The 23,686-nt window shown below is 41.9% G+C and overlaps 1 protein-coding gene across 1 annotated transcript in view; it reads left to right on the top strand.

Moving 5' to 3' along the window:
- The first annotated feature begins 13,161 nt into the window (after window positions 1–13,161).
- The window catches only part of LOC130493145 (cotranscriptional regulator FAM172A homolog), a 90,786-nt gene continuing 80,261 nt past the window's right edge, over window positions 13,162–23,686 (top strand). Inside the window, exons 1-2 of the mRNA XM_056866866.1 lie at window positions 13,162–13,224; window positions 18,391–18,507. Coding sequence (XP_056722844.1) covers window positions 13,162–13,224; window positions 18,391–18,507 — 180 coding nt within the window. The remainder of the gene's footprint in view (window positions 13,225–18,390; window positions 18,508–23,686) is intronic.

Genomic DNA, 23,686 nt, shown 5'->3' on the forward strand with positions numbered 1-23,686 from the left:
CTGGCTCTCAATATTCCCATCTTCTGCAACAGCAGAGAAGGAGGTTTCACTCCCAAAGGGGCAGGGCTCAACTGCCTAAGCCTACCCAAGCCTCAAAGCAATCTTATCGACAACCACGTGCCCTCCTCCACTCTTCCGAGAAGACCCCAAGCGTTCTTCTCGAGTGGGAGGATGTAACTACAGACCACTGGGTTGTGTCCACTGTTCCAAAAGGTTACACCCTTGAGTTCAGTTCTCTTCCAGAGAATTGTTCCCCCATGGACCCCCCCCACATCCTCACCTCAGCTTCTGATGGAGGTAAACACACTTCTAACTAAAAAAATTCCTTTGAACGAGTGTCTGTGATGGAATAGTCTCCAGACTTCTATTCCAGATGTTTCTGAATAGAAAAAAGGGGTGGGGATGGGGCCTATCCTGAATTTCAGGAATCTAAATGTGATTCTTCTAATAAAAAATTGGAATTATTTCTCTATTAGATGTACTTCTTCTTTTGCACTTAAGCATCTGGTTTGTGACTCTAGATCTAGTGGGTGCATATTTCCACATTTCTATCGCTCAAGGGTTCAAAAAATACCTCTTCTTCTAATGTAGTCCTGGCTTTTTCCAATACACAGTTGTACCTTTCAGCCTTGCTACAACCCCAGGGTCTTTACAGAGATTATGGCCATGGTTATAGCTCATCTAAGAAGATTGGGGTGTAACATTTTCCCTTGTCTTGGTGACTGGTTCATAGTAGCCAGTTTGCGAGACACACTGCTATCACATGTCAAACTGATTTCTCTCACTCTCAAAGGCCTTCAACTCCAGATCAACTTTGCCAAATCCCATCTAGAACTTGCCCAGAGAATCTGCTTTAAAAGTACAGACTCCTCCCAAAACCTTTTTCCTGGTAGCCATAGGGTTAGTGAATTACAAGCTCTGAGGCATGGCCCAGCATTCCTCAAGGTATGTGACACATGAATGGTCCTCCACCTAACTCCTATTGAAGGTTATCTCCTCCTTCCATATTAACGATATTTCACTCCCAGTGTTTTTCTGCAACCCAAGGACATTGGCAAATGCTCTCTCCATTAATTACATGTGAGGTGGGCATTGCTTTTCTTCCTTGGCAGAACAAGACACTTTAGAAAGGATCCAAATTGTTTATTTCATTTAGTGGCCTCAATAAAGTTTGAGAGATTTTAGCAGTCTGTCTCTTGAAGGATTGATCCCTCTATTTGTCTTTGCTACAAGTGGTTCATGATTGATGGTCCTTTCAAGATCTCTGTGCATTCCACTAGTGCACAAGTGACCTCCGCAGCTTTTTGTCGTGGACTATCCATTGACACAGTTTGTGGAGCAGCTGCCTGATCTTCTTTCTCTACTTTTGCTAAGCACTATTCCATGGCTATCAATGCTGCAAAAGAAACACAAATTGGAAGGGTGGTACTACAGACTTTTTTCAGCTAAGAGCTCACACCTGCCTTCCTCCTACCGTGGTAAGTCGGCTCACTGTTCTCCCATGTGGGACTGCACAGTGACCAAAATGATGAAAACAGGGTTCCAGTTACCTGTAACTGTTTTTCATTGAGTGGTCACCTGTGCAGTGACACATCCCTCCCTGCAGCTCTGCTGTGAGCTCTATTTGCTTTTCCCTCTGTTGCCTAGTCTACTTTCTCCAGCAGCAGCCTCAAGGAACTGAGGGAGAGGTGCTCTCTTTTTCACACACACACAAAAGCAGGAAGCCAGTGTGGGGGAGGGGAGGGCCTGATGTGTTTTTGGGACCTTTTGCAATTTCCGCAGCAGGCCTGCACATGCACAGTATCCATGTGAGACTTCACAGGTGACCAGTCGATGTACATCAGTTACAGGTAAGTAGACTCCTGTTTTATCACGAAGAAGAGATCACACAGAAGGTACCTAACCAAGAGGAACTTTATTTTACCCACAAGGGCACATTGGAAGGAAACCTGCGATTTAAGTGGTTCTAGCAAGAGCTCAACTAGAAAGTGAAACTGCTTTTGCTAAAAGGTTGAATTCCAGCACTTTCTGGTATGGCAAGCCAGAACGGTACCTTTGGGACCACCTTCTCCAATATACCGCCCCCCCCAAAGAGTGCTTTGTTCATCTATGGGCAAGTTACTGGTGGTCCCGGGCCCAAAGGCCATCTGGCTGTCCTTGACAAAGGCCAGAGTCTTTTCAGCTGTAATCCCTGGTTGGTGGAACTCTCTGTCGAGGGAGACCTGGACCATAAAAGACCCAGCGCAGTTCCACCAGGCCTGCGAGAAGGAGACGTTCCACCAGACCTGTAGTTGAGGACAGCGATAGTTTATATAGTCTATATGGTTAACATCGTGTGCCGACCTGGATCATGGGATCCCCTCCATTGTTTGCCATCCCTATTGTTCACCCTCTGGTCTATCCGCTTCATTTCCCCCCCCCCCCCGATTACTACCTGGGCTATCAACAGCGATTGCACACACACACCCTTCGGTTTTGTATGGTTTGGTGGGGTTGTCTTTTTATTGCCATCACTATGTTGTTTTAGATTCAATGAAGTGTATTTAGTGTTGTAGTATTAACAGTTTTAAGCATATTGTATTATATTTATAATTGTGAGCTACCCTCAGACCTGCTATGGAGGGGTTGGCGGGGTATAAATATAAACAATAAAAATAAATAAAATGCACTGCATTTCCCCCTTGTGTCACTTGACCTTGAAGATAGTGGAAATGGGCTCTGGTCTAAGGTGCCTGACCCAAAATATGTACTGGGGTTGACAGAGTGATACTTGATGCTTCCGTGGGCTCTTGTGGGTCTGACACATTCTGGGTCAATACATCCTTGCCTGGGTTTCTGGGCAGCTGCTGCCTCAATACTCCCTACTTCTGAAGCCTCACTAGCACTTAAAAGGGAAGGCGGTGACTAAAGTATACAGTTCCTCATTTAGATTTGAGTCCAGCGGCACCTTAGAGACCAACAAGATTTGGGGGTAGGGGTGTAGCTTTCCAAAGTCAAAGCTTCCTTAGATATGAGCTGGAATGGAGATTTCTGAGTCCTTATATACCCATCAGAAGGTGGGAGGGGTATTGCAAAGAAGGAACTCAATATGCAAAGGTACTATTGTTGGGAATCGTTGGTCTGTTGGGTTTGGTGAAGAGTGTAGCAAAAACCAAAGAGTCTGACGGGGTCCTCAAAGACCCTCCCAAGCTGGAAACAAAGTGTCAACTCGATTTAGCAATGTGTGTCATTTCATTTCATTAACCTTTATTGGCATACCAAAGACAGAGATAGAAAAAACAACAACAAAATACCTCCAAAGGGCAATACATATAAGTTACAGTCGGGTTAATAAAACTTTTCTTGTTCTTTAAGAACTCCTGTAAGAAATTCAGCCACGGTAGCAGTAATTTTGGGATCATGGTCACTCAAAAGAAATTTGCATTTCACTTCATTACTCCTGTATGTCTTGTACTGGAGCAAAGTAGATAGCAATTTATCCCGCAGAGTCACATAGAAGGGGCAATCTAAAAGGATGTGGTCAATTGTATCTAACAAGTTTAAACCGCATGTGCATAGGCATTCATGTCTAGGGATCTGGAGGTATCGGCCTAAGAGCATCCTAGATGGGAATGCATTAAACCTAGCTAATAGAAAAGCGCGGCGTTGAGAAGGTATCTCTAGGTTATCTAGATACCTAGCCATTTTACCCGATCCATTATTAAGGCCTAGGGCCGCCGGAGAGCAGATGGGGGGAAGAGCTGGGTTAAAATTCTGCAATTCTACATCAAGGAGACGTTGCTTGATTCTTTTAAAGATGTAAGATTCATTGGCCAGAGCAAGATTATCTAAATCAATTCCAATTTGACAGAGTCTAGATCTAATCAATATGTCCCATGAGAAATAATGAAGTTCACTTTTCAAGAAATATAAAAGGGAACCTGGCTCAGTTTGAAAATATAATTTGAGCCAATATCTTATTGTTTGAATCCAGGCTTTGGTGGCAATCAAGTTTTGTCCAGTTTCATAACAAATTGTGAAATATGAGACACATTTAGGTATCCCCAATATTTGTCTAAGAAATATGGCTTGGATGTTCTCCACTTCTTGATTAAGAGTTCCAAGCCATAAGGGAACTCCAAACAGAAGTTGGAGGAATATTTTCAAATTCAGGATTTTTATCACTGCAGGAACACACTGATTCCCCTTCGCGTAGAAAAACTGCTTGAGTTGATTTAAGGAAATCCTGGTGGCTTTAATAGTATTTTGTCGATGTATAGACCAATTGAGATTATAGTTATAAGTAATTCCCAAATACTTATAGCTTTTAACTTGTTCAATTGAATCCTTCCCAATGTGCCATTTGTATGAGGACCATTTTTTGGAAAATACCACTACTTTTGATTTGGAGGAGTTAATAGAAAGTAAATTAAAATGGCAATAAATATTAAAAGCATCTAAATATCGTTGGAGGCCTACTTTAGTGAAAGAAAGAATGACGGTGTCGTCCGCATAAAGAAGTAGAGGTAAAGACTGGGACCCTAATTTAGGTGGATGACCATTAACTGAACCCAATGATTGCGCTAGATCAGAAAGAAAAATATTAAAAAGTAGGGGAGCTAAAACACACCCTTGTTTAACGCCTCTTTGAATTAAGATTTTCTTAGTCAGTCCACCATTAGGTGAGTATTTAACTTGGCAGGTGGTATTTAAGTGTAATTTCTTTAAAAGTATTAGCAGCCTGGGGTCAATTCCTAGATTTGACAATTTGTCCCACATAGCAATGTGTGTCAAAGAGAAGGAACTGGGAGTATAAAACCTGAATCCTGTTTCAATGGTTGGAGCAGGTTTTGTTAATTTTCTACTTCACTTGAGTCCATTTTCCAAGAGGAAAATGTCACGGTAAAACACTAGTCAGTTTAGGATTAACAAGATATTCTCTTTGTGCTGACTGTGTGAGCTGACTGCTCTTATTTATGTGCCTAGATGCTCATCCACACAGAAATATCATGACCCAGAAGTACGAAGACCCAGAGGGTTAGCTCAGGATGAGAAGAGAGAAGGAGGTTCGTCTTCACACATGCTCACACATACCCTACCTGATCTCATCAGATCTCAGAAGCTAAGCAGGGTTGGTCCTAGCTAGTACCTGAATAGGAGACCACCAAGGAAGTCTATAGAGTTGCTACCAAGAGACAGGCAATGGCAAACTATCTTTGTTAGTCTCTTGCCTTGAAAACCCCTACTGGGTTGCCGTAAGTCAGCTGTGACTTGACAGCACTTTACACTCATTGACCTAGGGCACTAGAAGGGAGGAAAAAGGAAAAATCCTTTGATGTGAATTGAGAAGATATCATGTGGCAGTCCACATGCTGTGAAAAGTTAAGGTAAGGATTTGATAACTCTGGATGTCATTGGTGAAACAGGAATTACTTCCAAATATTTGGAATATGATCAGCTATTAGCAAGCAATGTTCATATGAAGCCATGACCTCTCAGTTCCTCAGCAAACAAACCCTGTTAGAATGTTGTAGACCAGCGGTTCCCAACCTTTTTGAGTCATGGAGCACTTTTCAGGAGAGAAATTCGTCACAGAGCACTAATTTTCACCTAGCACCTATATACTAAACCAAATGACAGCAGTATTTTTCTTTCCAATCCACTGAGCACTAGGAGATGTTTCGCGGAGCACCAAGTGCTCCGTGGAGCTCAGTTTGGGAACTGCTGTTGTAGACTATTGAATCATCAGTTTGGTAGATGTTCATGAGTACACTTCTCAGTGACTCAAACCAGTCCAAGCCAAGAAAACGAGTGTGACGTCCTTGAACAACTGGTAGCCATAAAATCTTATGGAATGTTTGGCAGTGGCACTGTGCTTCAACTTTACAGACACCCTGTACTAGTACCTGATCAGCATGTTTGGAATGGAAAGTGGTCATCTCTGGGTTCTTGCATGGAATAATGTGGTGGGGAATTTCTGCAATAATGGTTGCTGTTGCTGTCAGTTTCTTCGGACTTGCAGGATAAGTTAACAGTAAATAGTTAACAGTATCTTCTGTGGCAGGGGTCTGCAGTTCATGTTGTGCAGCTACCCTGTGGTCCAAAGCTGGCTTCCTTACTGCTGTAGTGGAGGTGGCCAGGTGTCACCCTGGCCTAAACCCTTGCTCAATAGGTCTAATCCATGTACAAAGTAACCCTACATTTCTAAAATGGTAGCCTCATTGTTCATGGGTCCTCAACAGATTTCACATTGCATTAGAGGTCTCTACTTCCCCACAGCAATTGTTCCAATTGTGGGGTGATGTGCTGCACCAAATGAATACCTACTAGTGGCAGATCTGGATTTCTGGTCAACTGGGTCTTGGGGTAAGGTTGGGTCCTTGCCAAATGCATTTCAAGGGAGCTTACTGTTGCTATTACAGAAGCCATTGCTTCCTCGTTTGTGTTTTGCAATGAGGGCTTTTTTCCCTTCTGCGAAGAGGCACCTGTTCACGGCTTTGTCATGCAGCCCACAGACCAAGCGATTGTACAGCATCTCCAAGTTTGGGGAAATTGCGGTATTGTGCTAGGTGCTGTAATTAAGCAATGTAGGAAAGGTACTCTTTCTGTTGGCCCCTGCTTTCGCTTTACGTTCTGCTGTCTCAGACAGCTGTGGTGAAAAATGTTCTCAAGTTAGGATATCCCCATAAGAAGTGTCAGCAAGTTGAGCTGATGCTAGATGAGACTGTGCCAAGTCAAAGGTGGCTGCCCCACAGATGCTAAGTAGAACAGCACACTTCCTGTCAGTGTCTGTGATGTGATTGGCTGCTGAGTAAAACTTACACTAAATAGAGATAGTAGCAGTCTCCAATAAAGAATTGTTTGCAGGTGTCAATAAGCTCAGGAAATAATGTCATCAGACTTTTTTTTTAATTTGTCATTCTGTTTGAATTTTTGAATTTTGCATTTTAATTGTTCCTTATGTATTGCTGCAAGCAACTTTGTGGATCTCATAAACGGAAAGATGGGATAGAATATTTTTTTAAATTGATAATATTTGCACTGTGGGAAGAAACTGATCACTCAGTGTTGTCTGTATGTTTTCTCCCGTAGGATAAATAGTAACTTTGGAAGGTGTTTAGATTGGGAAGACAGCACACAGGGGAAAGGTTAAACATCTCTCTCCCCCAGGGCAACTTCCCTGATTTGATTCAGGGCCCTCACAGATGCTCTGAACTTAAAAACAAAACAAAAAGACACCTTGATAGCGGGTGTTCTGTGTCATGTCTAGTTTGGCCCTTAAGCACTACTGGGAAGTTGCTGTATTCACTGATCACCTTATTTTCTTCATGTCTCTCTGCAATCGAAGAGTCATATGAAAAAAATTGCTTTGAACTCTCGTTTTGCACTCTGATGTTTTTATCAGCTTTTTTTTATTGCCAATGAGCAGAAAAATAGGACGCCCCTAGCCTCTGGGAGGCCAATTGTCTGTCTTCCAGGACTGACAATTTATGACTATAAACCAATAGATTTTGGAAATGTATTAGCATTTGCCAATTCCCAGCCTCTTTTTTTATCCCTCTTCAGGGATCCTTTTAATGGCAAAGTACTTCAGGGAGTTACATTCTGTCTTCGAAAGTGAAGTACAAGAGAGATTCTGCAACCTTTGGAGAACAAAGCTTCTGTGTATTACTATTTCACCCTTGAAAATGCTTCCTTCAGCCTTTGATGAAGGAAATCACTAAAGTTCTTTGAATAAGTCCAATGTCAGGTTTACCTGACTGTGAGCTTGGTTTCTTTTCTTTGGAAATTAAAATTTAAAAAATTCCCCAGCGGACGAGCAAACACCAGGGAAGGCTTGAGAGCCAGTGAATCATAATTTTCCAGCCTGATTGGCCGACCCTCACTTTTGCCTCCTCTGTATAAATGTTCTGCTTCCTCTCCTCACTTTTCTTAGTGCAACAAGCTCTCTTGTGATTTGCTCCTCTATCCGTCTTCTCTTTTGCTTAACCTCTTCGTGCTGCTTTGACTGATAATAACAGCATTGTCCAATACAAAAACCAACCAGGTCAGCCAAAGACTAAAAGCAAATGAAGATCATTACCTCTTCCCCTCTTCACTGCAGCCCACTACCTTGCACAGCTGTTATGTCCACACAAGTCCTGCAACCCCAGGAAATCAACTCTCCCAGGGTCTGAAATGGCTGCTCTGGGAAGGGAAAGTAGAAAAAATCCACAGCCTGTGCCTTCTGTTGATGAGCTGTGGGATCCAACCCCTTGCTTGTGCTCTGCCTTGGGGACTTGTCATGGAGAGGCAGTATACAAGTATTTTAAATAAATAATTTTGTGCTAATCCTCCTTCTGGTTAAGTACTCTTTAACAGCAGTGTGCATTTTGCAGCCTGTGAATAATGCAGTACATGCATCTAAAGTATGTGTATCTTCACTGCGTTGAGTTCCCCTTTGGATTTTTACAGCTAAATCGCTGAAAACAAAAACACCAGGCATACATCTCCTTGTCAGTGTTTTTTTATAATGCCCAAAGCCTATTAGTATTCTCAGTATTCTCATCAGTGTCCTAAGAGCGTTCTGTGCAGATGCCCAAAGGTGAATATAGGAATTGCTAACACTCGTACTGTATTTTTCAGCCTATGAATATTCTTTGGATAGCAGTAGTAAAATTTAATAGTTAAGGACTCAAACCCACCTACTTATTGCCCTTACTCTTGCACATTTCAGTGCCTTACCCTCACCTCTCCTGGAAGGCAGATATCTCCGTACTCCTTTCACCAACGACTATGCCCATGCAAAGCAGAGAAAGTGGAAACAGTAGAACATGTTCTGCTGCAATGTCCCTTCTACAACGACACAAGATCGCAGTACATTCTCCCCATATTGTCATCCTTTCCTGGGAGATCGGAAGAAGCTAAAGTTTCCCTTCTCTTAACAGACTCCTCTTAGGAGATAACCATTCAAGTGGCCAAATTTTGCCTCCGGTCTAGTGGGATTTGTAAACGGCTAATTGAAAACCTTTCCCCATAGAAGATCGTTCCTCCTCTTCTTCAAATCATCCGTCCCAGAATCATCAACTTTTATTATTTTATTTTATTATTTTAACCTAACTTTGATTTTTATTCAGAGCTGATATTGTATTGAAATAAAACTTGATTGATTGATTGACCTACTTATTGCGTTAGATTCCAGTGGCTCTTTGTCGCATTTCTCTTTGTTTACTTCTTTTATAACCCACTACTCTCTCTAATCGGGACCCAAAGTGGCTTACAATATTCTCCCCTCCTCCATTTTATCTTCATAACAACCCTGTGAGGTAGGTTAGGCTGAGTATGCGTGACTGGCATGAGGTCACCCAGAAAGCTTCCATGGCAGAGAAGAGATTTGAACTTGGGTCTCCCAGTTCCTAGCCAACATTCGAACCACTGCACTATTCTGGCTCTCCTACCTGGATTAGGTGGATTAAAGCATTTGTTTATGGACTTTATGAAAATTATATTTTTGCAGTTTTTAAGCCAACATATTTTTAAATAGCTTTCTTCACAAGTGTCCTGTCTGTAAGGTTTCTGCTCTTGAATACTTTCAGTTTTAGAAATTTCCTCTAAAAAATAGACATCAATTCAGTATTTCCTGCATGTGCTTGAATTGTCATTTCCTACTTGATCATTTCTTCTAATAGTAGCTGCCTTTTTGTGTCTCAGTTTCCAGGATGTCAGTCAAAAGGAGGGGTCGTTTGTTCTTGAATTTTTATTGGTGATGGAGCATGCCTGGTATTGTGCAGGAAAGGAAGTTATTACTACTTGCCTCTCGTTGCCTGAAATAATAAATTACAAACTTTCTTTTCCTTACCAGTGACTACAGAATTCTCTTCATGAGATGATATGACCCAAGACTTTTCAGTTTACATTCACTTCCCCATAATGGTCTTCCTCATGGAAGAACTTTTCCTTCCTGAAATTAGGCAAAAAATGAAAGAATGGAAGAGGGAGCTTCAAAGTACAGGAAAAGTGGATGTTGTTCTATCCTGTCGCCTTAGTAGAAATCCAGCTGGCAGTGTTTAAACAGCAGGAGTGGAAGATTTCATGTCCATCTGTGAGGTTTGGAGCGCTATACTCCAAGTCGTGCTTCAGTTTTGAACTCTTGATACTTTCTAAAAAGAACTAATGTCTCATTTGTGCAAGCAGGAAAATGCAAGACCTGTAACTCACCTCTTCCTTGGAACTAAACCTTCAAATTTGCGAACATATTTTGTATAGTACATGTAATATTTGTAGATGAGGGAGCCAAAAAACTAAAAGAATATGTTACATACTCACATATTTTCTGAGATCAAACACCTAAAACAGTAGTAGTAAAAACCTGAGATATGTCTTCTGTGCTATGAAAAATGGTAAGTTATTGCTATTTGAATAATTTGCATTTTGGTGCTCTGTATGCCTTCTATGCAGCACAAGATCATATCAAACTTGCAAAACAGTTTAGAAATATAATATATAATTTGAAAGTCAAAAATTTGAATGTCAACATTAAATTATTTATTTTAAATGTAAATTTGAGGAAATTTATTCAATAACCTACAAGGTAATGTCTTATAAGAAGAAATAAACAAGGGGGTGTAAAAATGTTTCAAAAGACTATGACTTGTATCCCATAGTTGGTTTTGCCAGTGGAAGACTTCTGCCATCAGAGGAGGGGAGATGGAAATCACCTCCTTCCAACCACAGACCCCCACATTATGCCCAGTGCTGTTCCTGGCAGGTCCTCGAACCCCAAGGGAGGTGCTGTGGGAGGGGAAAAACTGGATACAACCCTCTCATTAACTATAAGAAATTGCTGCAGCTGATACAAATCTAAAGCCTAAAATATGCATACCTGAAATGTTTATCAACCAATACAAACTAAATGTAGGGAATGTAACCATGGCTGTGTTGTGTCAAGGGTTGCCATCTCCAGGTTGGGAAATTCCTGCGTAGTTAGAGGTAAGAGAGCAGGGTTTGGGGAGGGACCACAACAGGGTATAATGCCATAGAATCCACCCTCCAAGCAGCCTTTTTCTGCAGGGGAACTGATCTCTGTCATCTGGAGATCAGTTGTAATTCCAGGAGGCCCCACCTGGAATTTGGAAACTCTAGTTCTGTCTAGTATGTTTACTTAAAGTATGTCTGACAAGAAGGCTGGAAACATCTCTTTATAACTCTGGACACAAGTTATTGATTTTAGTGATCTAGATGATCTATTGGCTTAACTCAGTATAAAGCAGCTCATTTAACATGTGTGTGCGTGCATGTGTAAATGTACATGTTCACACACACACACCCGAATGTCTGGTATCACAGTAGTATTGTTTATTGTTTTCTTACTTAAATGTAATGTGTGTTCTTTACAAAACCATTGTTTGGTATGTCCATTTTGTAGCTACTCTCATGATAATAAAAATGAATGAAAAACCAGATCAGAATTTCATGTTGTTAGGTACACATCTAAAGGTGAATCATTGTAGAAATTACAGGTTTGTTTCCTGTGGAGAGGCCTTTTATTTGTTTATTTTATTTATAGCCCTTCTTTCTCACTGAGACTCCAGGTAGATTACAAAATATAAAAACAATGCAGTCAAACAGCATAAGGCATCCAATAAATAATGCAATAGGACTAGGATTACAAGATCAGCAAGCAGTGCAAACAAAAAAAAGTGTAAGACAACATACTGTAAACAATGTAGAGAATGGATTACAAAAGTCAAAGTCAATGTAGTAAGAACAGGGTAATAGATACAATAAACAGTATGATAGACTGCAATCCTGTTCCCTCCATTATACTGTAGTCTTATTACTAGGGTTGCCAGGTCCCTCTTCGCCACCAGCGGGAGATTTTTGGGGCGGAGACTGAGGAGGGCGGGGTTTGGGGAGGGGCTTCAATGCCATAGAGTTCAATTGCCAAAGCGGCCATTTTTCTCCAGGTGATCTGATCTCTATCGGCTGGAGATCAGTTGAATTAGCAGGAGATCTCCTGCTACTACCTGGCAGTTCTGCAACGGAGTCTCCAGTACAAAAGTAGCAAAAAATTCTTATTGGTGCTTACACATAGGACATCAACAATACAAGAGTGAAAGATACATATAAGAACAATCAAAGTTATATACAGTATGTACAATCTAAGTAAGGTGCAGTCTCAGTGCACCAATTGCCATGTTCTTTCAAGTAAATGTTGTATTTTCTTCAAACAGTCCAATAGTAGGTACTATCCCAAAAGCACACCTTTTCCCCAAAAGTGTGCTTTTGGGATAGTACCTACTATTGGACTGATTGAAAGAACATGGCAATTGGTGCACTGAGACTGTACCTTACTTAGATTGTACATACTGTATATAACTTTGATTGTTCTTATATGTATCTTTCACTCTTGTATTGTTGATGTCATATGTGTAAGCACCAATAAGAATTTTTTGCTACTTTTGTACTGGAGACTCCGTTGCAGATTTTCTAACCATTGGTATTGGCACGGAGGTGCCTATTTTGTATTGTAACTACCTGGCAGTTGGCAACCCTACGTATTACCTTTATAGAATGCTCTCCTGTTTTTCATAGTTTGTGGAAGGCCAGACTTGTGGGAGCCTTCCTGATCTCCTCGGACAGACCATTTTCCAAGGTGGGACCCACAACAGAGAATGCCTTGGTACAGGCAGCTGCTGATCTTACCCATCTGTAGGGTGGTACCTTCAGAAGGCTTTGCTCAGACGAATGAAGCTGTTGTGGGGAAAATATCTTCAGGACTGCTTTTTAGTGATAACCAGTCCTTTGAACTAACTAATTGAGAACCAGTGGAGTGACTGCAGAATAAATGTAATATGTATATTTACAGCCCATTCCTGACCTCCAAGGAGGCCCGGACGCCTGTTTCCCGGCGTTGCCTTGGCACTACCCAGGGACGCTGGCTGGGCCTTCCGCCGGCATCCCACCAGTGCAAAACCCCATGCCGGCATCCCAGGGGGCGTTCCCGAGGCGTGCCGGGTGGGGCGGAGCTGCCAGTAGGCAGCTTCCTGTCCCCTTTCGGCCCAGCACTCCAGCGGGGAGAACAGAGTTGCTGCGCCAGCTTTTTTGAAGGCGCAGCCTCACTGTTCTCAATGGGGCAAAATGCCCCATTTTAAATTTAAAAAGCCAGCGAAAGGCTTTTTGAAGCCTTTCGGTGGCCGGGAAATGGCTTTGGAGGTGCTGCAGCAGTGCTGTGGCGGCGGCCACGCCATCCCCTGCCGCCGAAAGGTCAGGAATGGGCTGTCGGACTAGTAACTTCTATAGTAACTGAGCTGCAGCATTCTGTACCAGCTGGAGTTTCCAAGTTGGCCTCAAGGTCAGACCCATGTAAAGAGCATTACAGTAGTCTAGTCTGGAGCTTACCATGGCATGGCATGGATCCATGTGCCCAGTTGGGCTGAGTCTAGGTAAAAAGCCATCTGAAGAAGGAGGAAAGCTTTTTTTTTTTTTTTTTTTTTTTTTTTTTGCAGCTGTGTTAACTTGCTTCTCCGGCAATGATTCTAAGTCCAGTATGACCTCTAGGCTCTTAACTGAGTTAGCAAGGGACAGTTGAACCCCATAGGCCTTTTCTTGTATGATTTTCTAAATTATGACTGTTTCAGTTATGGTGCTGTGCATGAGCTAGCCCAGAATAATAAGTCCATGAATAGTGGCTGGAATGTTGAAATGAAATGGGCATACTTCTTTATAAAATAGTACGTCATGCTAAAATGAGTGTGAAGGAACTGAAAATATTTCTATACTGCCTTTCTGCCTGAGACAGTTCCCCTCCCAAATGCAAACCGAAAAACGTTTCAAAAAAATATATATTACAATAAACAAGTTAAATTACAAAATATAATCAAATTATCACAACGCATCCAGCATATCATAAATACCAGCTAAAACACCATTTAAAAGCACCAGAATTTAACCCTGCCCAGCACAGAAAAGCAATAATTAAAAATCCAAGAAGAGCTGCATCAACCGGGGTGGGGGGGATACCAGGAAAAATAAAAGGAGCAACAGATTTAATCCAGCCCGCTATATAAAAACAGCAAGTAATTTATAATTGGAGGAAAGGCAGAATGGTATAACTCGATCTCATCTGATCTTGGAACCTAAGCAGAGTCAGTACTTGGAAGGGAGCTAGGTTTCCAACCCCCAGGTACTAGCTGGAGATGTCCTGCTATTACAACTGATCTCCAGCCGATAGAGATCAGTTCACCTGGAGAAAATGGCCACTTTGGCAATTGGACTCTATGGCATTGAAGCCTCTCCCCTCCCAATCCCCACCCTCCTCAGGCTCCACCCCAAAAACCTCCCACTGGTGGCAAAGAGGGACCTGGCAACCCTAAAGGAAGCCCACCAAGGAAGACTCTGCAGAGGAAGGCCATGGCAAACCATCTTTCAGGGCTGGATCTAGGGGGGCCAAAGGGGGGCACCACAGAGGGAGCGGCAGCTGCTCCTGCTGGCGGTGGCTACAGAGTGCTTTTCCTCGGGGACCGGACAGGAGTGGCTACCTGCTCAGTGCACTTCAGTTGGCCCCCCGAGACACAGAAGTTTCTCCCACTTGCGCGCCTGGAGGAGCCTGCTTCTGGCTGTCCTCCGTGTGCACTCCATCCCAGGCAGCTGCCTCAGAAGCTCTGGCCTCACACACCCTGCTTGACACAGAAGCCACTGTGGGGCAGGCTGACACCAGTCAGGGTCACACCTAGCAGCTGCTCCCAAACTGGGATGCTTGGCCCTCTCCCCACTCAGTCCTCCGCAGCATGTGCGAGCTGAGCTGCCCTGCACCCATCCCTGCAAGACCAACACACACAGAGGGCTGTCGGAGGAAGGGACACAGCACAGGAGATAGCAAGCCAGGCCTAGACAACTGCCACTTTGGGATGCAGAAAGGCCCCGCTGCAACCGTCTAGCAGGTTAGCGTCAGTGTGCCCCATTCTGGAGGCTTCTTCCTATGCTTGCCTTTGATTACGTATCAAAAGGTAGACCTGAGCTGACTAGAGATTACTGAGCATTTGCAAGTCTTGGGCTACGTTGTTTATCAAGTTTGTATCGTCAATTATTTGACCACTAAACTTGTTTTGTGTTCTTTTATTCAATCATTGCTAGATGTCCTCCGTTTTCCAACTATATGTCAACTATTTTATTCCATATGATCCCCCATACCCTCACCAAAAGACTTATCTTTCCTCAGCATATGGTGGGCTGCTTGTGCTGATTTTTCATAGTTAAAAATAAACTTCAGCACTGCCCTGTTAGACCTAAAAACTGTTGTAATACAGTTTCAGCCCATTCCTGAGCTGAGGCGTATGGGGATGCCAGGGAAGAGGCGCAGCGGCCTTTTTCTAAGCCATTTCCCTGACGGCGTTAAACAATCCTAAGCCATTTCCCTGACACTGTTAAACAAAAAAAAAAAAGCTGTTTTGCGGCTTTTTGTTTGTTTAACTGGGGCTTTTCACCCCATTGAAAACAGCGAGGCTGCGCCTGCTAAATAGCAGGCGCAGCAACGCTGTTCCAGCTGCTGGCGCAAGTGGCCAAAAGGGGGTAGGAAGCCGACCAAGCGGCGGCTCCTCCCCCTGGCCCACCCCCAGAATGCCCCCCTGCACCTGCGTGGCCTCTCCACGCTGTTGCCAGCGCCACAGAGAGGCTGTGCCGGCGGACGGGGGAGCCACAGTCCCACGGCACTTGGCCGCCTCCAGGACTGGCCTTGCCGCTGGCGTGAATGCGTGTAATCGCGTGATTACACACATTTACGCGGGCGGCGAGGTCAGGCTCCTTCCATCTACTTTCAGCCTCATTCTCAGGAATGGGCTGTTTGGTTCTTTAAGTGAAGTGGATGAAAAACTGCCTTCACTTATTCTTTTTGGCAGCATTTTCTACTTTCTGCTACACCATTTCACAAATGCACCCTTTGTTTTCTTAGATAAAAGAAGAAATAAATAGGGGCAAACTTATGGACAAGTTCTGCTGCAGAGAGTTTTATGAAGAAACCTGTTCTCCCTACAGAAAAATGTTACAATGGAAACATTTAAGAGGGTTTAAGTTGTTGAGTATGTAAGATTCTCTTTTCTCTAGATTGAAAACTGCTTACAACTAGGGGTGTGCACCAATTGGGGGGGGGGTTAATTTTTTGGGTTCAGGTTGATCAAACCCAGAAATTTTCAAAACAATCTGGAAAACCTGGATTTTAAAAAAAATGGGTTTGATAAACTCAAACCCAAAAATACCCCCAAAAAATCCAGATCTATCAGAGTTCCCCCCCCCCCAGGCTTCTCCCAGGTCCAGAGAATCCTGAGGGTGGATCTGCAAGCAATCCAGCCCATGCCACTTCTCCAGAGTCTGGAGAAGAGATATGGGCTGGATTGGTTTCAAATCTGGATCCCGGAGAAGCCGGGGGGGGGGGGGGGACTGACACCAATCCAGCCCGCGCTGCTTCTCTGGATTCCAGAGAAGCAGCATGGGCTGGATTATTATCAGAGGCAGGTAAGTAGGAAAGGGAAGATGGGGGAGGGATGAGGGGAAATGGTGGCAGGGCCAAAGGGGCCCAAATAATGCCAAAATAAATTGGCATTATTTGGGATCCACTTTTTTCAGCTCCCGTTATTTCCGCTGTTTAAAATATCGGTTTAAAAACCCCTGAAAGGTATTTTTGTTTTTTGTTTTTTTAAATTTCGGGATACTGATATGCACACCCTACTGACAACCCACTGGTGTTTCAGTCATGGCAATCCACTTTGAATCCTTCTGATACTATCTCCAATGGGAGCTTCCCCAAATCACTGGGCTGGTCAGATTTGGAAAGAATTTGATTAGATGGGCCTTTGGCCTGATCTAAAAAGGTGATAGTTAGTTAGTTAGTTAGTTAGTTAGTTAGATAGATAGATAGATAGATAGATAGATAGATAGACAGACAGACAGACAGACAGACAGACAGACAGACAGACAGACAGACAGACAGTTTATTTGCGGCCCTTGGCCAGATAAAACAAGATACATGGACTAAAATGGTCTTACCAACAAAGGTTTACAGTCCGAGTCTTAAATCACTTAAAAAAAATAATTAAAAAAATAACATCCAAGTTACATCTGCCATTTGGCAACGAATTTTCATTGCTGCCGTAAAAATTTTTGCAACCTGAGAGGTGATTGAGAGATTATCTCTTTGTAAGAGCTTTTCTATCTTTTCTCTTTCCCTGTTGGGTCCCATTCTCAGTATGAGGGGCTCAATAAACTTAGAACGGGGTATTGTGTAAAAGTTACAATTCAGGAGGTGGTTTATATTAATGGCAGAATAACTGATTTGGTTCTTTTTTTCTGTGCTGGCTAATGTATTCTATCATTTGGTACTCCACTATATCAGCACTCAGCACCTAGTAATCCAATACAAGCATTACCCAGTATTCAGAACATGAACCACATGTTCTCATCCAGAGAGGAAGCAGAACCTACAGATTCTGCTTCAAAAAACAGGCAATTGCCACAAATATATAGCCACATATATTGATTGTGTAAACTCACCCTTTGTATATAATCACAAGGATTCTTGTTTAGATAAATGGGCCACTGCTCTGATGTGACATAAAAATACCTATGTTTACTTAACATTATAGTGATGGTGTTTGTTTTCTGTTTAGCTACAGTGTTAAATTGATTTTAAAGGTCTTAAGTGCAGTCATATTCCACAAAATATAGTGATTTAGAAATGCTGATAGCCTTCACAGAAAATGCAATGAACATTAAGCACAGTTCATCGAAAATGTGCAAAGAAAGAGGTGCTTTGAGCCATTTCCGCAAAGGTTTAGGTTGTAAATATTCTTGCTTTTTGACCATTATTTTATTCCTTATTTCAGCAGAGTATTCATTCTTTTATTCTTGCTCTCTTACTAATATTGTATTATCTGTTGCCTGCCCTTATTGCTTGATTGGTGATTTGCTTTTTTAATGTCATTAGTTTGATATTCTTAAATCATAAATTCAAAAACACAAATGGTAAACTGGAAGCATGAAAAATACTGCCCACATTCAGTATTAGTGATTATATGGGTGAAAAATAAAGCATTTCAGAGCAAAAGTGCAGCGTGGTTAAATTTACTGGAAAGTGGGAGCAAACATTGCCAGACTAGACAAGTTAAGATTACTGATATGCAAGCTACCGAAAGTTAATAGGTTATAGACATGAGGTACCTTATAATTAGCCATGGGGGCCAGTTTCACCTGAAGCACAGAAATAAGAACTTGTGAAAAATCTTATAAAAGATGTCCCCAGGAAATATTCCACTTTCCCACTATAACTTTTAATCCTTGAAATGTCAAGCCCCATGAAAAATGGGGAAAAAACTGAGCAGTGAGTTCAGAGTTAGGAACGTTTTGCACTTTAAAAAGTTTTGGGGTTTGTATTTTCCACAGATGATTCAACGAGAAGCAGAAGTAAAAAACAAAGTTACAGCTGTGGCGTTAACAGATTCCGTTCACAACGTGTGGCATCAGGAAGCTGGCAAAACTATTCGGGAGTGGATGCGCGAGGTGAGACTAGATTTTGGGGGTGAAAATGTCTGCAGGTTCTTGAACTGACAACTCTCATTTCCCCTGTGTTTTACAGTGCAATCCTATGCAGAGTTATACTCTTCTAAGGTCATTGAAGTCAATGGCCATAGAAGGATGTAACTTGGTTTAGGACTGTACTGTTATCCTGCTTTTTGTCACAGTATTTACTCATTTGTGCGAGTCAGGTTTAAAATTAAACATATGGTCTAAATGTAATGATTGCCATTTAATTGTGCAACAGGTATATTGGTGTAGACCTGAAAACAAAGAAAATAGCCTGATTATTTTAGCAGAGTCACTTCAAGGTTCCTTGGTCCCTACTTTGATTCAGCCACTTAAGTGCCCTTTCACTAAAGGAAATAACTGTACGTTCTTTATGGCTCCTTGAACGCAGGTGCAACTTTATTGTAAATAAATGTATAGTCATGACGCACTACTTGATGAACCAGGACTATGTGTGTTTTTACTGTTCATGTGGTTGATGTTTTCAGCTCAAATGGCATCAACCATCCTGCAATACCAGGTATTATTTTGCAAACGAAGAAATTGAGATCAGGTATCCTCTTCTTGTATCCTCCCAGCAGCTGATGTGCAGCTAGCACTGACCATCTCTATAGCAAACAGGTTTTTTGCCGCAGATACCTGGACACAACCTCTTGTGTTACAAAGGATCACCAGATGAGAGCTTTCATTAAAAAACTGAAAGAATGGAACGGTAACTGGTAATAGGTCCCAGTTTTAATTGATGCTAGTTAATAGACAAACAGCACCATCCACAAGGGGGGGAGAAGTGCTGAGGAAGTGGCGTGACCCCAGCGTTGGTGTAAATACCGCTTGCGCGGTGTAAGGGGCATTTATGATGGTGCTGGGGTACTTACACCGGCACATGGATGCGGAGCAGCAGCAACACGCATGGGCACTGGTGCAGCTACAGTGGCAGCACATGCTGGCACACCAGCAAAGGGGCCATGTCTGGGGGCAGGGTGGCATTAGTCAGCTCCCTGAGCACTTTCAGCACTGGACCGCTCACATTTGCCGGCGTGGATTTATGCCAGCAAAAATGTAGCACAGCCCATGGAGCTGCATACAGCAGTTCCAAAGGGGTGGGGGAGCATTCCTGTCAGGTTGCTAGCCGCGGTGCAGCAAGGCGCTTAGGAGGCGGCTGTCAAGATTACAAGGCTGTCAGATTAGTTTGACAGGTGCAGGTTAGATCAGATGGATCTAGTAATGATGCAATCAGCCTGGAAAGTCCCTGGAGAGCTAGAGGGAGCTGGCCTGATCCAGTTATGACCAGGAGGCTGATGCAATACAGGAGCCATGTCAGAATGACTAGGCATCTACTGTGATTGGTGGCTGCGTCCACCAGGTGTATATAATGGAGTGGAACTGAAGCTCTGTGTGGGATGCTATGAGCGGAGAGTGTGTAAGAAGTATCTGTATTATATCTTTGCACTGTGAAATAAACTACACTTTTCTAAGTAGCAGAGGACTTTCTGATGGTGTTATCCTGGACAGACTGCCAATCCGCTGGCTTCCGCGTCAGCTGTGTGGCTGCACTGTGGCTGTGCCAACCGCAGCGCAGCTATCCCCCCCCCCAGATTGTACGGAAAGACTACTATAAAAAAACTCCACGTACCTAATAGGGCTTGTACCTTCTTTTTAGCCCCTACTTCATACATAAAAGCCAGTTTTGGAACTTTGTGGATCGCAATTAGACACCAGCAAGTCCTTGGGTATGTAAAGGTACTCAGTAGATTGTACTCAGAGTAAACTTTTCGAAGAGTCCATTTTAACTCTTAATCATGGCAATGCAGATGTGAAAACTAGCAGAATTCATAAGATGAGGTGTACTGTTTTTTGCTGTAGATTTTTCTAATAAAATAAAATCATAGTTTTCCAGTTTAATTTTCTTTTACCTCTATTTTGGAATTTGAAAACAATACGGATATGATGACAGTGTCCAGTGATGTTTCCAATAGTTATATTGGTAGACCTCGTATTTTTGACTTAACCTTGTAGGTTTATAGGCCATGTCTAATGGGAAAAGAGAAGTCACCTGGTATAATAGACTGTCAGCTCTGACCTAAAATATATAAAAAATAGTAACCCCTAAGAGAAATCAGAACATGAAATACATGTCACTATGAAAAAAATTAAGCCCTTATTTTGAATCTGATAACTAATTGTTCTTCAAAAATGTTGGAACATGACAAGTTCATTATCTTTGATTTCATTTTCAGAAAGTAGATCTTAAAGAATAGGAATAATGGCAAGAGAATTAAAATGGGGATAAGATGTTAAAAAACCTCATCTAAGTAGTATTTTTACACTGTGTGAATTTTAGGTGATTGTTACTAAGACAGCATCATGTCACCTGGGTAGATTTTTACTTCATTGGGCTTAGGTCTAGTGGTAGAATGAATAATAATTAAAATCTTCTCTCGATGGCTTTGTGTGTGTAGTGCTAATTGCTGTCATTGAAAGAATGAATTGTTAAAATAGCAATTTTTCATTGCATCTATCTACCCTCCATCGTTGGCTGCCTATTTTTAGTGCCAATAGAAGTCATAATTTTGAATGTATTAGGCACTGTGGTGACTGATAAAACAAATTTTCCCTTTTCATATCTTCACCCTGCATTTGAGAATACTTAGTTCTTACAGGCAAGTGGCAAATTGTATATAAAACTAGTTAATTGTGTGCAAATCTTTAGTATTATCTTAAATTCTCTGATGTAATGCTCCATCCGTAGTAATATTAATTTTACCTATATCAAATGAATATTTCATTAAAAAAATTCTACGTGCTTTTGTAATTCTCTACCATGTTACAGTACCACATTCAGCAGTTAATTAAAATCTGGAATGCAAATTACAAAATGTGCATCTTAAACCCTTTGTGTGAAATAGAGAAATAGAACCATTTCAACCATTTTCATGAAAAGATAACAAATACTCTAGTCAGTAATATTTTTAAATGTTTTCATGGGTTTTTCATACAGTTCAATGGTTTCACTGATCTACAGTTTCTTACAAAAATCTGCCTTGCTTTGTGAACTTCACTTTCTAATCTCATACAGCAACTCTTCCTTTATGTTCTTCCTGCTCTCCCTGGTCCCAGAACAGTAGGGTTGCCTTGACAAATCTATTCAAAAGCCATTCCTCTGCCTTTATTGGTGGGGATTGGAGCCTTTGAAATTCTCTCCTCACTGCAACACAGCTGACATCTTCTTCCAGACAGAATGAATTAAGGAACTACAATAAAACACTTGATCTACCAGTCAAGGATCTTTCCACATTGAGGATGGATTCCATAGTGCACAACTAGAGCAGCAAGCATCTAAAAATACACAATGCATGTTTGTTTGCCAGAGGAACAATCGGCCATTTTGAAACAATGATTAATGGGATTTTTTAAAAGTATTTATTTATAGAGGGCAAGATTAGAAATTGCTTGTGTGTCCCCCTCCCCCCTTAATGTAGCTATTTAATTGGGAGGGGGGAGGAACAATGAACAGCTTTATTCATATTTTAACAAAAGCAGTGTAGATAATTTAAATCTATGATGAATTACAAGAAACAAGTGTGTAACAGTTTTAGAAGCATGCTTAACATTTTAAAACGTTAATTTTGAATTTAAGTTGGAAAGTAAAACAACATAATTGGCACTAGTTATCCAAAGAGGGAGGCTGGAACAGATAATGTAAACACACAGCATACCTCCACAGAGAGTGAGATTTACCTCTTCTCTTCTCAGCATTAATCTGTAAAATGACAGTTTTCTACCCTAGCAGGTTTAACTCTGTTCTTTCACAAGCTACGTAGGGAGCCCTGCCTTGAGTCTCAGCGAGAAAGGCGGATTGTATGTTTGTAATTGAATTTTATATGAGTTTAACTGTATTTTTAATTGCTCAAATGTTTTAATGTTTTTATGCCCACCACCTTGTAGACCCTGAGCAGGTGGAGAGGTGGCATAAAAATGTTTTAAATAGAAAATAAAATAAATAGAAAATTTTAAAAAATAAAAAATATACATGAAGCAGAGAAAAGAAAAGAAATTCTCAAGTAAAAGGAAAACTTTCACATTGGAGTACTTTGAAACAAAATCTGGCGTACATTTAGTTTCTTGTGTGTTGTCAAAAAGATAAACCCATCCTCTTTGTTCTCTTTTGTTCTCCATTGGTATATTTGTATAGGCTGTGCCCTGTTCAATAAAATGTTTGTACATGAGGTCAGGTCAATGAAATCTTTAATTCTTTGCAAAAAATAGAATTCGCAGCTTGGAGTAATGTATTTGTTCTAGTTTCAGTGACAAAACAATGATATGCCTGTGTAACTACTTGCTGAGCAACCATGTGGTCCCTGCCTTCACTAGTGGATGATGCTGGGGCATGGTATTGCCAACCTTTGTGGCTTACATTGGCTCTGAAGCCACAAACAATTTTTTTGAAGGCCATCTTCTGGGCATGGAGTAGGGGTCACTTGTGGGGGGAGGCAGTGAATTTCCTGCATTGTGCTGGATGATGGACTAGATGACCCTAGTGGTCCCTTACAACTCTATGATTCTATCTTTTTTCAAGAACAACCCTAAGCAGGTCTACTAAGAACCTTACTTGGGTCTATTCAATGAGGCTTACTCTCAGGAAAATGTCCTTAGGGTTGCACTGTTCATCTGCACTACACATGCATCCCTTAGCAGCACTTTTGTGTTGGGGTTTAGGGCATGATGGGAGACCAGAGGAGCAGCAACGTGGGGAAGTGGCCGTGGCATCACTTTTGATGTTGTACCTCTCTAGGGATTGCTGGAAACTGATAAAACCACAGATTTTCCAGCAATTCCTAGAGATGACTGACATCACTTCCGGGTTTCCCCCAGAAGTGATGTCACTGTTTTCTAGGAATAGCCAAAATCTCTATGGTTTTCTACTGAGTTTCCAACAATTCCTAGAGAGGTGTGACAACAGTTCTGAGGTTTTCCTGGAAGTGATGTCCCACCATTGGCCTGCTGGTCATTTTTTAAAAATGTTCTCTTGCTGCCACTCTGACCGGTGGCAGGAAACAAGAGGGGCAGCTGGGGATCCCTCTCTGGGGAACTGGCAACACTATGCATAAATATATCACTGCTGATGGCTGCTTTTGCCCATAATGTGAGCTATGGC

Source organism: Euleptes europaea, unplaced genomic scaffold, assembly GCF_029931775.1.
Source record: "Euleptes europaea isolate rEulEur1 unplaced genomic scaffold, rEulEur1.hap1 scaffold_35, whole genome shotgun sequence".
NCBI lineage: Eukaryota > Metazoa > Chordata > Lepidosauria > Squamata > Sphaerodactylidae > Euleptes > Euleptes europaea.